We start from the raw sequence: 13,466 nt of genomic DNA on the forward strand, positions 1-13,466 counted from the left end.
CTGCCAACCTAGCAGTTCGAAAGCACGTCATAGTGCAAGTAGATAAATAGGTACCACTCCGGCGGGAAGGTAAATGGTGTTTCCGTGTGTTGCTCTGGTTTGCCAGAAGCGGCTTAGTCCTGCTGGCCACATGACCCAGAAGCTGTACGCCGGCTCCCTTGGCCAGTAAAGCGAGATGAGCGCCGCAACCCCAGAGTCGGCCATGACTGGACCTAATGGTCAGGGGCCCCTTTACCTTTATAGTAAGTTTAAGTTAAGTCTGCTGCAACTGGATTTCTTATGGGCAGGGCCAATCCTGAATGTATTGAAATTGTGACCGCTATGCTCATCTGCCTTCAGTAGCTGTAAAAGCTGTGCTGGATGAAATATTCATTGCCTCTGGTCTACTTTTGGGAATCCTGCAACATGTTTAAGTTTTTACTCTGCTAGCTACGTTGGAATCTACTCTGGATCAATACTGAGTAGAATTCCATGACAGTGAAGTCAAGTTCAATGGCAGCTGGCAGGGCTCAGAAACAAAAGGGAGATACAGACGCTTCAGGTTACAGACGTTTCAGGTTACAGACTCCGCTAACCCAGAGATAGTACCTTGGGTTAAGAACTTTGCTTCAGGATGAGAACAGAAATCGTGCAGCGGCGGTGCAGCGGCAGGAGGCCCCATTAGCTAAAGTGGTGCTTCAGGTTACGAACAGTTTCAGGTTAAGAACGGACCTCCACACCGAATTAAGTTCTTAACCCAAGGTATTCCTGTTTCTTTTTGGAGAGGCCATGAACTTTGGCCTCCAGACCTGGGTAGCTGGAAGTGCTTCCTGGGATCAGAGGCACCTCACACACCGTGCCCTTACCTTCCTCGGTCTCATCCTTCTCACAGCTGCTGTCGTAAAAGTAGATGTGCTGCGTGGTGACTTCCAGCCGCCCTGGGATCACAGCCACAATGGTGATCAGCTCACAGTCCTCGGAGATCACCAGCTTCTCCCTCTGACTTTGTTCCTTGGGCTCCACCCTAGAAGGAATGGACAAAGGATTGGTAGGTAATGCTTGGTGTTCCTTTATACCTCATTGGAAGGCCACCTGGATTATTATTATTATTACAGTGGTAGCTTGGTTCTCAAACACCTTGGTACTCAAACAACTTGGAACCCAAACACTGCAAACCCGGAAGTAAGTGTTCCGGTTTGCGAACTTCCTTCGGAAGCCGAACATGCTCCATTTTGAGTGTTATGCTTCCGATCTGAGTGCCACACTTTTGTTTTGAGTGTTACGCTGAGGTCTGTCTGTTTCTGCTATGCATTTTGCATTTTTGTTTTTGTGGCTCTTTTGCTTTTGTTTTTTGTGACTGTGTGGAGCCTAGTTCAGCTACTGATTTGACTGATTGTGTGGCTGCAGTACACTGTTTATTGCTTTCATTTTATGGATCAATGGTCTCGTAAGATAGTAAAATTCATGTGAAATTGCTGTTTATTTCAAAAGTCTGGAACAAATTAATCCAATTTGCATTACTTTCCATGGAAAAGCGTGCCTTGGTTTTGGAACGCTTTGGTTTTGGAACGGACACAGAGCCACAGAGACTTACAAACTACCCAACCTAAGATGAACTTATAATGTCTGATTTCAATTAGTCGCCGTACTAGTTCTATCTACACGTTGCATTTCTCTAACTCTCTTTTAATGGCACCCATTTTGGTGCCCCATGCAGAAGTGAGTTCCAGAGTTTAACTCTGTGCTGCGTGAACCCAACATTGGATTTGATCTATCACACGGTTGCCTGGAAGAAAACTCACAAGTTATCCAGGAAGGAGAGGTCTTCTTCCGCCAGCTGGTCATCCTGCATCTCGCTAACCTTTGCCTCCTTGGCGACGGCTAAGGGGATCGGCTCAGCCGGGTTGTGCAAATAATCGGCCCCTGGAAGGTGGAGGAAACGAATGCTGGGATCAGGACCCTGACCTCACAGCCACACTGGGACAGGGGGTTGAATGCCCGAGGGACAATTAACAAATGATAACCGATTGTCCCCTTATGAATGCTGTGCGCCTTACCAGACCAGAAATAATTAAAAGAATGGGGATGTGCTAAAGAGTATATGAAAAAACATTGTTCTGGAGTAAGCATATCGGTATGTAACGAATGAAGGGACGCGGGTGGCGCTGTGGGTTAAACCACAGAGCCTAGGACTTGCTGATCAGAAGGTCGGCGGTTCAAATCCCTGTGACGGGGTGAGCTCCCGTTGCTCGGTCCCTGCTCCTGCCAACCTAGCAGTTCAAAAGCACAAAGTGCAAGTAGATAAATAGATACCACTCCGGCAGGAAGGTAAACGGCGTTTCCGTGCACTGCTCTGGTTCACCAGAAGCGGCTCTGTCATGCTGGCCACATGACCCGGAAGCTGTACGCCGGCTCCCTCAGCCAATAAAGCAATATGAGTGCTGCAACCCCAGAGTCGGCCACGACTGGACCTAATGGTCAGGGGTCCCTTTACCTTATGTAACGAATGAAGCTTTGCAGGGTTAAAGAAAGAAAAACGGTGCAAAAAGTATAAAGATAGAGGTAATCTACATTAGACACAACAATTTAGAAAGAGTAAAAATTTTGAGGTCTTAGAACAAAGGAAGGAAGTCAATATGTGTATAAGTACGTAATGATTAGAATGATGATATGGTTTTATTTGTAGATGTGTGCTTTTTAAAAAATTCGTGCTTTTTTCTCTTGGGTCCCCTCCCCCCCCCCGTTTGTACTGTTTTATTTTGGATTCACTGTTTGTTATTTTAGTTGTACATTTGCATTGAAAAATAAAATAATAATAAAAAACTGCAGAGATGGAAAGGTCCTCTATTCCAATGCAGGAAGAGGGTGATTTTTCACTGCAGCATTTATATTGCACCTTTCCCCCCAAGGTCAAGTCGGGGGTCTGGGGCTCTCCTCCCTGTATTTATCCCGCAAATAACCCTGCCAGGTAATTTATGTGATGTGATTTGATTTGATTGGTTGGTTAATAATTTTTTTTTTAAATAACCCTGCGAGGTAGGCAAGACTGAGCACTGACGCCTGCCCCAAGGTTAGCCAGGGAGCTTCACGACCGAGTGGGGATTTGAACCCTGGTCCCTAGCCGGCCACACCGATGCTGGCTCACAGAAATGGGGCCGTGCGATGAGCCGTCACCCAAAGCTGCCTGTTTACTCCCAGGGAGGCTGCTCCTCACCCTGATTGTCACGCAGAGCGCTGGCTTCCGTGTGACGGTCAAAGTTGTAGTTGGGTACCAGCTTAAGCCTCATTCGAGAGTAGGTCTCGGCGCATGACAACTTCCAGTGGATCTCAGGAGGATTTCTGGAGAGAAAGAGAGAGAGAGTCAGTAAGGTCCACTCCTCCAGAATCCCGGGTATTAAGAGGAAGGATAAGGCCAAGGCCATTTCATAAAATAAATAATAATAATAATAATAATAATAATAATAATAATAATAATAATAATTTATTATTTGTACCCCGCCCATCTGGCTGGGCCTCCCCAGCCACTCTGGGCGGCTTCCATAGAAACCAAAAATACACTAAAATATCACAGATTAAAAACTTCCCTGAACAGGGCTGCCTTAAGATGTCTTCTGAATGTCAGCTAGTTATTTATCGCTTTGACATCTGATGGGAGGGCGTTCCACAGGGCGGGCGCCACTACCGAGAAGGCCCTCTGCCTGGTTCCCTGTAGCTTTGCTTCTCGCAATGAGGGAACCGCCAGAAGGCCCTCGGAGCTGGACCTCAGGGTCCGGGCTGAACGATAGGGGTGGAGACGCTCCTTCAGGTATACTGGACCGAGGCCGTTTAGGGCTTTCAGGGTCAGCACCAACCCTTTGAATTGTGCTCAGAAACGTACTGGGAGCCAATGTAGGTCTTTCAAGACCGGTGTTATGTGGTCTCGGCGGCCGCTCCCAGTCCCCAGTCTAGCTGCCGCATTCTGGATTAGTTGCAGTTTCTGGGTTACCTTCAAAGGTAGCCCCACATAGAGCACATTGCAGTAGTCCAAGCGGGAGATAATAATACCCTGCCCATCTGACTAGGTTGCCCCAGCCAATCTGGGAGGCTTCCAACATATATAAAAACAGCCTCCACACTGGCCAGATTGGATGTGATGCTCTCTGCCGTACTTGAGGGCAGATACCCAAAGATTCCAACTGAGAAACGACTCTGCCCTGTGGAGATGGCAATCTGGAAACAGTGGCTCATGTTCTCCTGTCCTTTATAAAGATCTGAGGAATGAGATCACTCCACTTGTACTTACCATCCCAGGCTGCCCATCTGAGGCCATGTTGTTCTTTCTTTTATCAGATCAAAATGATCAGACGACAGCAAAGGTTGCTAGGTTTATCGAGGGTGCAATGAGATTAAGGGCCACTATCTGAACAATAATCTTGGTCTTTTGATTGCCCTTTTTACCCATTGCTGTCTTTTAAAAATTTGTATACAGTGGTGCCCCGCAAGACGAATGCCTCGCAAGACGGAAAACCCGCTAGATGAAAAGGTTTTCCGTTTTGGAGGCGCTTCGCAAAACGAATTTCCTATGGGCTTGCTTCGCAAGACGAAAATGTCTTGCGAGTTCCTGCGGGGTTTTTTTTTCCTTTCCCCCCTTTTCTAAGCCGCTAAACCGCTTATCAGCTGATCCGCTAAGTCGCTAAGCCGCTGATCCGTTAAGCAGCTAAGCCGCTAATGGGCTTGCTTTGCAAGACGAAAAAACCGCAAGATGAAGAGACTCGCGGAATGGATTCTTTTCGTCTTGCAAGGCACCACTGTATATTTTATTTGTATATATTGCTTGTTTTATGTTGCTATAGCAGTTGGCTAATGTGAATAAGGTTTATCTATTGTGTTGTGTATAATAAAACATTATACAGTCATACCTTGGAAGTAGAACAGAATCCATTCCAGAAGTCCATTTGACTTCCAAAGCGCGGCTTCTGATTGGCTGCAGGAAGCTCCAGCAGCCAATTGGAAGCCCCGCCGGACGTTTGGCTTCCAAAAGAACGTTCGAAAACCGGAACAGTTGCTTCGGGTTTCGATCGTTCGGGAGCCAAAACGTCCGAGTTCCAGGGCGTTCGACAACCAAAGGTACTGCTAAAATCTTATATATACAGGTAATCCTTCAAATCTAGAGTCATAAATAGCTATTTTATGCCAGAGGAAGTCTATCTAGGTAAACCGGAACAGCCAGTCTAGCCTAGCAACGGCTCTCCGGCAGCCTTCACCAACTTGGCTCCCCGCCCCACCCCCGGTGTTTTGGACTACAATTCCCATCCACCCCTGGTTGGCCAAGGCTGCTCCCTGGGTCTACCCCATCGCCAGCAGTCCAATCCATTAAAAATAAAATAAAACAAAATGTTCTCCAAAGCAGAGATCCCGGGGCCGGAAGCAATTGCATTCAAAGCCTGGATTAGTTGCAGTTTCCGGGTCACCTTCAAAGGTAGCCCCACATAGAGCGCATTGCAGTAGTCCAAGCCGGAGACAGCCAGAGCATGCACCACTCTGGCGAGACAGTCTGCAGGCAGAGAGGGTCTCATCCTGTGTACCAGAGGGAACTGATAAACAGCTGCCCTGGACACAGAATGGACCTGCGCCTCAATGGACAGCTGTGAGTCTAGAATGACTCCCAGGCTGCGCACCTGGTCCTTCAGGGGCACAGTTACCCCATGCAAGACCAGGGAGTCCTCCATGTCAGCATTGCCCTTGAGTCAGTGCACAAACTGGACTCATGCACTTCAACCCCGACTGAGCTAGGCGAGCTGGGTAGCACTGCCAGAGACCACCTTTCTCACAGGAACAGGTCACAGTGCTGTGGACTCACAGCTTAGAGTTGTGAGCACCGGATTCAATTCCACAATAATACAGTCGTTGCGCAGCAGAGTTTTGCAGAGTCTTGCAGAGTATAAACCACTCGGAGAGCAGCTCTGTAGAATATCTTCTTTTATTCTATAACTACAACTATAATACAAAACTATATACAGAGCTAAAAGGTCTAAGCATAAATGAATGCTGCACAGAGTGTCTGCAGCTGCTCTTAGCAGCAACCTTATCTCTAGACACGATCTCTAACACTCAGTCTCTCTCTCTCTCCCCGACACACTGACTGACTGACTGACTGACTGACTGACTGACTCACTCGGTGCTGGAACTTAATAAGTAGATAGCAGAACACTGCTCCTCCTCTCTGGAGAATCAGCAGACTCGTCAGGAGATTCTGGGATATGGGAGGGGTGAAATCTCCTCACTCCACACCTGCCCGCCCCCTGTCCCCCCAAAACAGTACTTCTGTCTTGTCAGGATTCAACCTCAATAGCTTACGCAGAAGCACAGCTTTTCTAAGGTCACCTGCCCCGTCCGGCCGCCGGCCAAGGCGGCTGGAGACCAGCGGAGGAATGAGAAGAGCCCTACCGATCGGCCCAGGCAGAGCGCTGGGAGTTGAGCAGTCTTCTCAAGGCCTTCCATTGCTTCAGGACGGTGTTCTGGTGGTTGTTGAGTTGCTTCAGCATATTGGTGTGGCGGATGTTCTCATGCTTGGCCTTCTTCATCACCGGCTCCAAGATCAACTCCTGGCAAAAGGGGGAAACCAAGGGGAGGGAGAGGGGGAGAAAAGGGCAAGAGGGTGATGAAGGGAAGGGGAATGGAGCAGGGGTCCCCTCGGCTGAAAGGGGGTCCCTGCTGCAGGTGGAGCAAGAGAAAGGCACGGTTCATCCATGGAAGCAGAAAGGGAGAGAGAGACTATCAACTGATGCCGGGATATTTTCAAGCTCACCTAGGGGCAACCGCTAGTTTGTTTGTTTTTTAAAAAATCGTTTTTCTTGATTTTCCAATAAAAAACATCCAATTAAATATCCGACCACAATACTCCAATTAGAAAACTAAAAAACTAAAATAAAAAAGATCAAATTATAGTCCAAATTGTATTTATTAATTTCTTGGGGCTCCCCACGGTCTGGATCTCTGGAGCATATCTCCACATCTTAGTCCTGCTTCTCGATATTAACATCTCAATATTAATTTTTTGTCCCTGGGTCCGGGATTCTCATTCATGTCAAACACCATATACTTTCATCCGCTGAATTTTGTTAATATACATTTTTTCCAACTGCCTTTTTATCAGCTCAGCTTCGTCTGATTCCGTTCCAATTCTGGGATGTTGTCCAAATCTGTTATCTTTGATGGGCCAACCACTAGTTTTTGAGTGGGGTTCAATCACATGCCAGGAGTAATAATAATAATAATTCGAGGAGGGAGAAAATTCCCTTTCTGGGAGTTCGGTTAAGGAGCCTCGAACCAGATTCACAAACCGCCAGGCTTCTAATATTAGATAGCTTTATCATACTCAAACGTTTCGTGTATGTTCTGTCAGGAAATTATACTTTTTTTGTGCATTCTGCAATTTGCGAGTTTAGCTGGCGCAATTTCAGCCTCTTACGAAGCTGAGCTGATAAAAAGGCAGTTGAAAAATTGTATATTAACAAAGCTGTATTCGCCAGATGAAAGTATATGGTATACAAAAAAGTATACTTTTTTCTGCATTCTGCAATTTGCACGTTTAACTGGTGCAATTTCAGCCTCTTACGAAGCTGAAATCATTATAATTAAGTGCACACAAGGTTTTCCCTGGAGCAAAATGAGCTTTAATGCTTGCTGCCTGCCTCACTGGGAAAGGCCCGTTCGGCATGCCAGCTAGCTCCTGGGAGCCTAGGGATGTTCCCAGGAGATCTTGCAGGAATTCGGACGGCACAACGAGATCTCGTGAGAGCATCCCCGAGCTGGCGCACCAAGTCGACTTTGCCTTGCTTATCAGAAAAGGCCCGCTCATTCTGCCAGTTCTGAAAGGGTAAGGAGATGCTCGTTCGGGGCAGTTCGATGCGATTTTGAGGATCCGCATAATCCACCGAACCCCCACATAAGATGTGATCATACTGCAACACATTACAGGACAGCGTCCCCATGAGCCTGTGAGAGTGCATCCATTAACACACACCCTATATAGGAAAAACTGCGCCATCTTGACTGTTTATTCTCGAGCCATCCACTTTCTGCCACCTTTTAAAGATTTATTAATATTATTATTGTCATTGTACAACCTGTGTACAATGAAATTAAACGAGCCTCCCCCCCAAAAAACCCACAATCTCTTATCGAACAACACACCACCTCGCAAGTCAGTTTCGCTATGTTATTTTCTGTTCAACAGACTGTTAGAAAGATGTTGGGAAAAGAAAATTATGTGGTTTTAGCAGAAAAGATATAAAGGATTAAGTAAAGATGAATTGTTGAAAGAGAGAAGGTAAAATTAGAATATGTTAAGACAAATTATTAGGATAAAAACAAAGTTGGAAGGATTTGCTGGAATATCTAAACGAATTAGAATACAAAAATGGGAGGCGTGAGGAAGTCAAGGAAATAAGTGAATGTAAGAAAGTGAGTTAAAGGTTGGATTTGTTTTTTATCTTTTTTCTTTTTCTTTTTGTTTTTTGCCTATATGTACTGTTTTTTCTTTTCTTGTCTGAGTGTTTTTTGTGTTTTGTATTTTTTGTAACTTTTAAAATGTGAATAAAAATTTATTATTGAAAAAAAATATATATTTTCTGTTCAACAGCCCACGAATAGAAGCTGTTTTTTAGCCTGTTGGTATGGCTGATTATACGTCTATATCTCCTGTCCGAGGGTAGAAGATTAAAGAGGTGCTGGCCGGGCTGTGAGTCATCCCTGAGAATTTTTCTCGCTCTCCTAAGGCAACGATCCCTTGCGATGTCATCTAGCGGACTCAAGGGACAGCCCATGATATCATGGGCTGTATTCACCACCATTTTCTGTCCGTGGCTGTCAGGCCAGAATACCACACTGTGATACAATATGAAAGGACACTTTCTATTGTGGACCGGTAAAAGGAGTCCATCAGTTGTTGTTTAACATTATTCTTTCGCAAGACCCTGAGGAAATGGAGTCTCTGTTGGGCCTTTCTGACCACCTGAGGCTGATTCTCCAAGTGATGTCCTCACTAAGGTAAACTAAGAGAGCTGAGTGGGGGGTGCTCAAGTAATCTCACTGTATACAAGTTGTACAAGTGACAATAAAGTATTTCAATTTTAATTTCAGCCCAGCTGTGGGAGTTGTAGCGCAGGGTGCCTGCCCATCGCTGCCAACCTGGAACCTCCTCCTGCTCTCTGCTTTCTCCTTCTCCCTCGTCTGGGAGCTGCTCATCAAGGCATCGTAGCAGGAGTTCCAGAAGTTCGACATGTGGTCGTGACTCTTGGCGAATGTGTCCACTTCAAACTGGGCCATGGTGGGCTGCACCTGTGGAGGAGACCCCATCAGGGAAGATCCATCAAGAACCCTTTTTTATTAAAAAAAACTTCAATGGCACAGAGGCAGCGGGTCAAACAGCCACATCCGGAGTTCTATTCAGCCTAGTCCTACTCAAGAGCAGCAGGGTGGCGCTGTGGGTTAAACCACAGAGACTAGGGCTTGCCGATCAGAAGGTCGGCGGTTCAAATCCCCGCGATGGGGTGAGCTCCCGTTGCTCGGTCCCTGCTCCTGCCAACCTAGCAGTTCAAAAGCACGTCAAAATGCAAGTAGGTACCGCTCCGGCGGGAAGGTGAATGGCGTTTCCGTGCACTGCTCTGGTTCGCCAGAAGCGGCTTAGTCATGCTGGTCACATGACCCGGAAGCTGTACGCCAGCTCCCTCGGCCAATAAAGCGAGATGAGCGCCGCAACCCCAGAGTCGGTTACGGCTGGACCTAATGTTCAGGGGTCCCTTTAACTTTACTTTATATATACAAATATCTACAGGCTGTAATACACGAGTAGTTCATACAGTCAAACGGAGTACAGTGGTACCTCAGGTTACATACGCTTCAGGTTACAGACTCCGCTAACCCAGAAATAGTACCTGGGGTTAAGAACTTTGCTTCAGGATGAGAACAGAAATTGTGCTCTGGCAGCAGCGGGAGGCCCCATTAGCTAAAGTGGTGCTTCAGGTTAAGAACAGTTTCAGGTTAAGAACGGACCTCTGGAACGAATTAAGTACTTAACCCGAGGTACCACTGTATCTCAATATGAAAATACGGAATAACAGATACACTCTTGCTTAAAACGTATACAGTAAGTGCGGCGTCAGCGATGGAAGTCAATCACTTACGTGCTTCTCGATGAAGGCGATCCACTCCGGGGTGGTGCAAAACTCCTGGAAGTCCTCGTAGAAAGTGGGGCTGCCGTTGGTGGGGGGCAATGAGGGGAGGAAGTGCTGCAGCTGCAGCGTGTCGTAGCATTTGTCCATCAAAGTGCGGATGATGGGCACCAGCCAGGAGAAGGTCTCTGACTTGGTGTGCAGCGAGTGGCGCAGGGGGGTCTCCAGCTTGCCCAGGACGTAGCAGGCTTCCTCCTTCTTGGGGGCCGCGGCCGTTTGCAGGAGGCTGTGGAGCTTCACGTAGGCCATGGATTGCAACTGGGGAGGGAGGAGAGGGGTGGTTCAAGGCGGGAAGGAACAGAAGAACCGGCCATTCATTCATTGAATTTATATACCGCCCTATACCCGCAGGTCTCAGGGCAGTTCACAGAATAAAATCAAAATATTAAACCACAAAATACATCATCAAAATAAAATACAACAACCCAATACCTCCCCCCCCCCAAAAAAAAACTATTTAAAAATGGCTGTGCTGTGCTGTTTTTAACTATCTTTATGTTCATAGATTAGGGATGGGTTAAACCGGTTAAACCACAGAGCCTAGGAGACCAGGGAGAAGAGTTGGTGGAAGAAGATTGGAGGAAATTTAAAATTTATTTACAGAAATATTGTAAAATTTCTGAATGTTGATGACATTGAAATGAAATGAAGGGGTTCTAGCAACAAGGTAAAATGTAAGATTGTTTTGTTAGTAGATGAAAAATTGAAGTTATAATATGTGAGGGAAAATAATTAAGGATAAATTAATAGGATATGAATTTGCTGAACCAATTTTTAAAAGGGATACAAAAAAGGGAGGCGTGAGGAAGTCAGGAAAATAAGTTAATCAAAGATGAGAAATTAAAAAAGAGGGATTTTTGTGTGTTTTTTGTGCTTTTTCTCTTTTATGTTAAATGTTTGTATTTTTGTATTTTGTAACTTTGTATTTTTGCGTTTCTGTATTTTTCTTATGTTTTTTTTTCCTATTTGTTGTTCTGGAATTTCTTTATTGTTAAAACTTAATAAAATATTATTAAAAAAATAAAAAATAAACCACAGAGCCTAGGGCTTGCCAATCAGAAGGATGGCGGTTCGAACCCCCACGACGGGGTGAGCGGCTGTTGCTTGGTCCCTGCTCCTTTAAAGAAAAAAACATGGCAAACCTGGGGGAGATCTTTTGCACATGGAATCACCAGGAACTGGACGGAGGAGGATGCCCCCCGCCCAAGTTAGCTGGACAACTTACTTGTAGGTCCTCCAGTGAGATATATCCGATGAGCACCCGCAAGCCGATCTGGGCCATCTCCTTCAAGTCGGAGGTGCCGTTGGCCAAGTGGTGCCAGACCCCCAGTTTGTCCAGCAGGCTGTTGACCCCCTCATAAACCTGCAGCCAAGGAAGAGAGAAGCAGAATGTGAAGATGCAAGGACGGCCGACCTATGAGAGTGCTGGAGGTGAAATAGTTAAACAGGTTACCCAATCAGGACCCAGGGGGTGGAGTCAGAGGGACTATAAAACCAGCTCTGGGAGGAGTTCGTTGGGAGTTGGGTGGTTGGTTGGAGTGGGAGTGAATTGGGATAGAGTCTGTGGGGAGGTTGAGTTAAGTAAAGGTAAAGGGACCCCTGACCGTTAGGTCCAGTCGTGGCCGACTCTGGGGTTGCGGTGCTCATCTCGCTTTACTGGTCGAGGGAGCCGGCGTACAGCTTCCAGGTCATGTGGCCAGCAGGACTAAGCCGCTTCTGGCAAACCAGAGCAGCACATGGAAACGCCGTTTACCTTCCCGCCGGAGCGGTACCTATTTATCTACTTGCACTTTAACGTGCAAGCGAAATAAGTTGAGTCGGGAACAGTAAGGAGCTAGGAAGACGAGTAAATATCTGAGAGGTGGTTTAGTGAGAGAGAGCAGGTAACGGAAGTTATAGGTCTGGATAGGCACCCCATGACTGTAATTGACCGATACCGTTTAGGAAACCACACGCTTGTTAAACTGCAATAAATAAATATGTTCCAATTTAACCCTGACTGGACTCAGTATTGTCCCAGGTAGCGTCTGGGTGGCAGCGGCGAGAAATAAAGTGGTGGCACAGGGATCAATAGATGGTGAAATGTCCGGGGACCCTGTGTGATCGCCACAGAAGGCTCAGAGCCCGGGCAGTGGCGGTGCGACGACGACGAGGGGTCGGAGGCAGAAGGAGGAGAGGAGTGGGGAGAGGAGAATGTAGGAAGATGAAGAGGGAGAAGGGTTTAGTGAGCAGGATGAGTCTGTGGCAGAGAGCAGTGCAAAACTGAGGCAGAAGAGGAGTCTGGCTGGTGAAGAAGCAAGCGCATCTCTGTCCTGCTGCGACAAACTCCCCTCCTCCTTGGCCTTCCAGAACCAGGAGAGGCATGAAGAGGAAGATCGCCACACCGACCTCTTACGCTCCCTGGAGGCGGAGGATTCAGAAAGCCACCTAGGGTCAGGCGTGAGCCAGCAGGAAATCACACTGAGCAAGCCAGAGTTAACACTTCATTAGCAAAAGCACGATCTACCAGGCCTAACAAGCACAGCAAACCATCTCCGGTCGGTCCTGCCCCTATGAAGCCGTTGCAGAGACTGAAGGTCCCCCCTGCCTCTCCAGGGCTTTCCCCAAGCAAGGAGAGACTTGGAGCAGCCACAGATCCGTGTTGCCATTGCAGAGAAGGAGGAAACCTGATAATTTAGGCCCCTACATCCAGCTAGAAAGCTTCCACCAACCTTCTCGCTCCACAAGGCCTGGTTGCTGTGGCCCTCGGAGAACAGGAAGTCCTGGAGGAGGCGAAGCAGCTTGAGAGCGTTCTGCGTGAGGCTGGGCAGCATGGCGGGGGTGGCCTCCTTGATGTCCGTCAGCGCCGACTCCATCATCATCTCCAGGAGGCTGGGAGAGAAAGAGAGGTGAGGCAGTGCTGATCTTGAAAGCCCTAAACGGTTTCCACCCCCATCGTTCTGCCCGGACACTGTGGTCCAACTCCGAGGGCCTTCTGGAGGTTCCCTCTCTGCGAGAAGCCAAGTTACAGGGAATCAGGCAGAGGGCCTTCTCGGTGGTGGAGCCTGCCCTGTGAAACGCCCTCCCATCAGATGTCATGGAAATAAACAACTACCTGACTTATAGAAGACATCTGAAGGCAGCCCTGTTTAGGGAAGCTTTTAATATTTGATGAATTACTGTATTTTATTATATTGCTGGAAGCTGCCCAGAGTGGCTGGGGAAACACAGCCAGAAGGGTGAGGTATAAATGAAAATAAATCAATAATAATAATAATAATATGATGTGGGGCT

At 47.1% G+C, this 13,466-nt stretch overlaps 1 protein-coding gene across 1 annotated transcript in view; it reads right to left on the reverse strand.

Annotated features, from left to right (window-relative positions):
• The window catches only part of NBEAL2 (neurobeachin like 2), a 216,620-nt gene that overhangs the window by 33,430 nt on the left and 169,724 nt on the right, over positions 1-13,466 (reverse strand). Inside the window, exons 30-37 of the mRNA XM_083703871.1 lie at positions 12,905-13,064; positions 11,419-11,556; positions 10,146-10,451; positions 9,151-9,300; positions 6,406-6,563; positions 3,194-3,318; positions 1,782-1,902; positions 846-1,003 (exon numbers count right to left, since the gene is read on the reverse strand). Coding sequence (XP_083559997.1) covers positions 846-1,003; positions 1,782-1,902; positions 3,194-3,318; positions 6,406-6,563; positions 9,151-9,300; positions 10,146-10,451; positions 11,419-11,556; positions 12,905-13,064 — 1,316 coding nt within the window. The remainder of the gene's footprint in view (positions 1-845; positions 1,004-1,781; positions 1,903-3,193; positions 3,319-6,405; positions 6,564-9,150; positions 9,301-10,145; positions 10,452-11,418; positions 11,557-12,904; positions 13,065-13,466) is intronic.

Source organism: Podarcis gaigeae, assembly GCF_964106915.1.
Source record: "Podarcis gaigeae genome assembly, chromosome: 12".
Lineage (NCBI taxonomy): Eukaryota > Metazoa > Chordata > Lepidosauria > Squamata > Lacertidae > Podarcis > Podarcis gaigeae.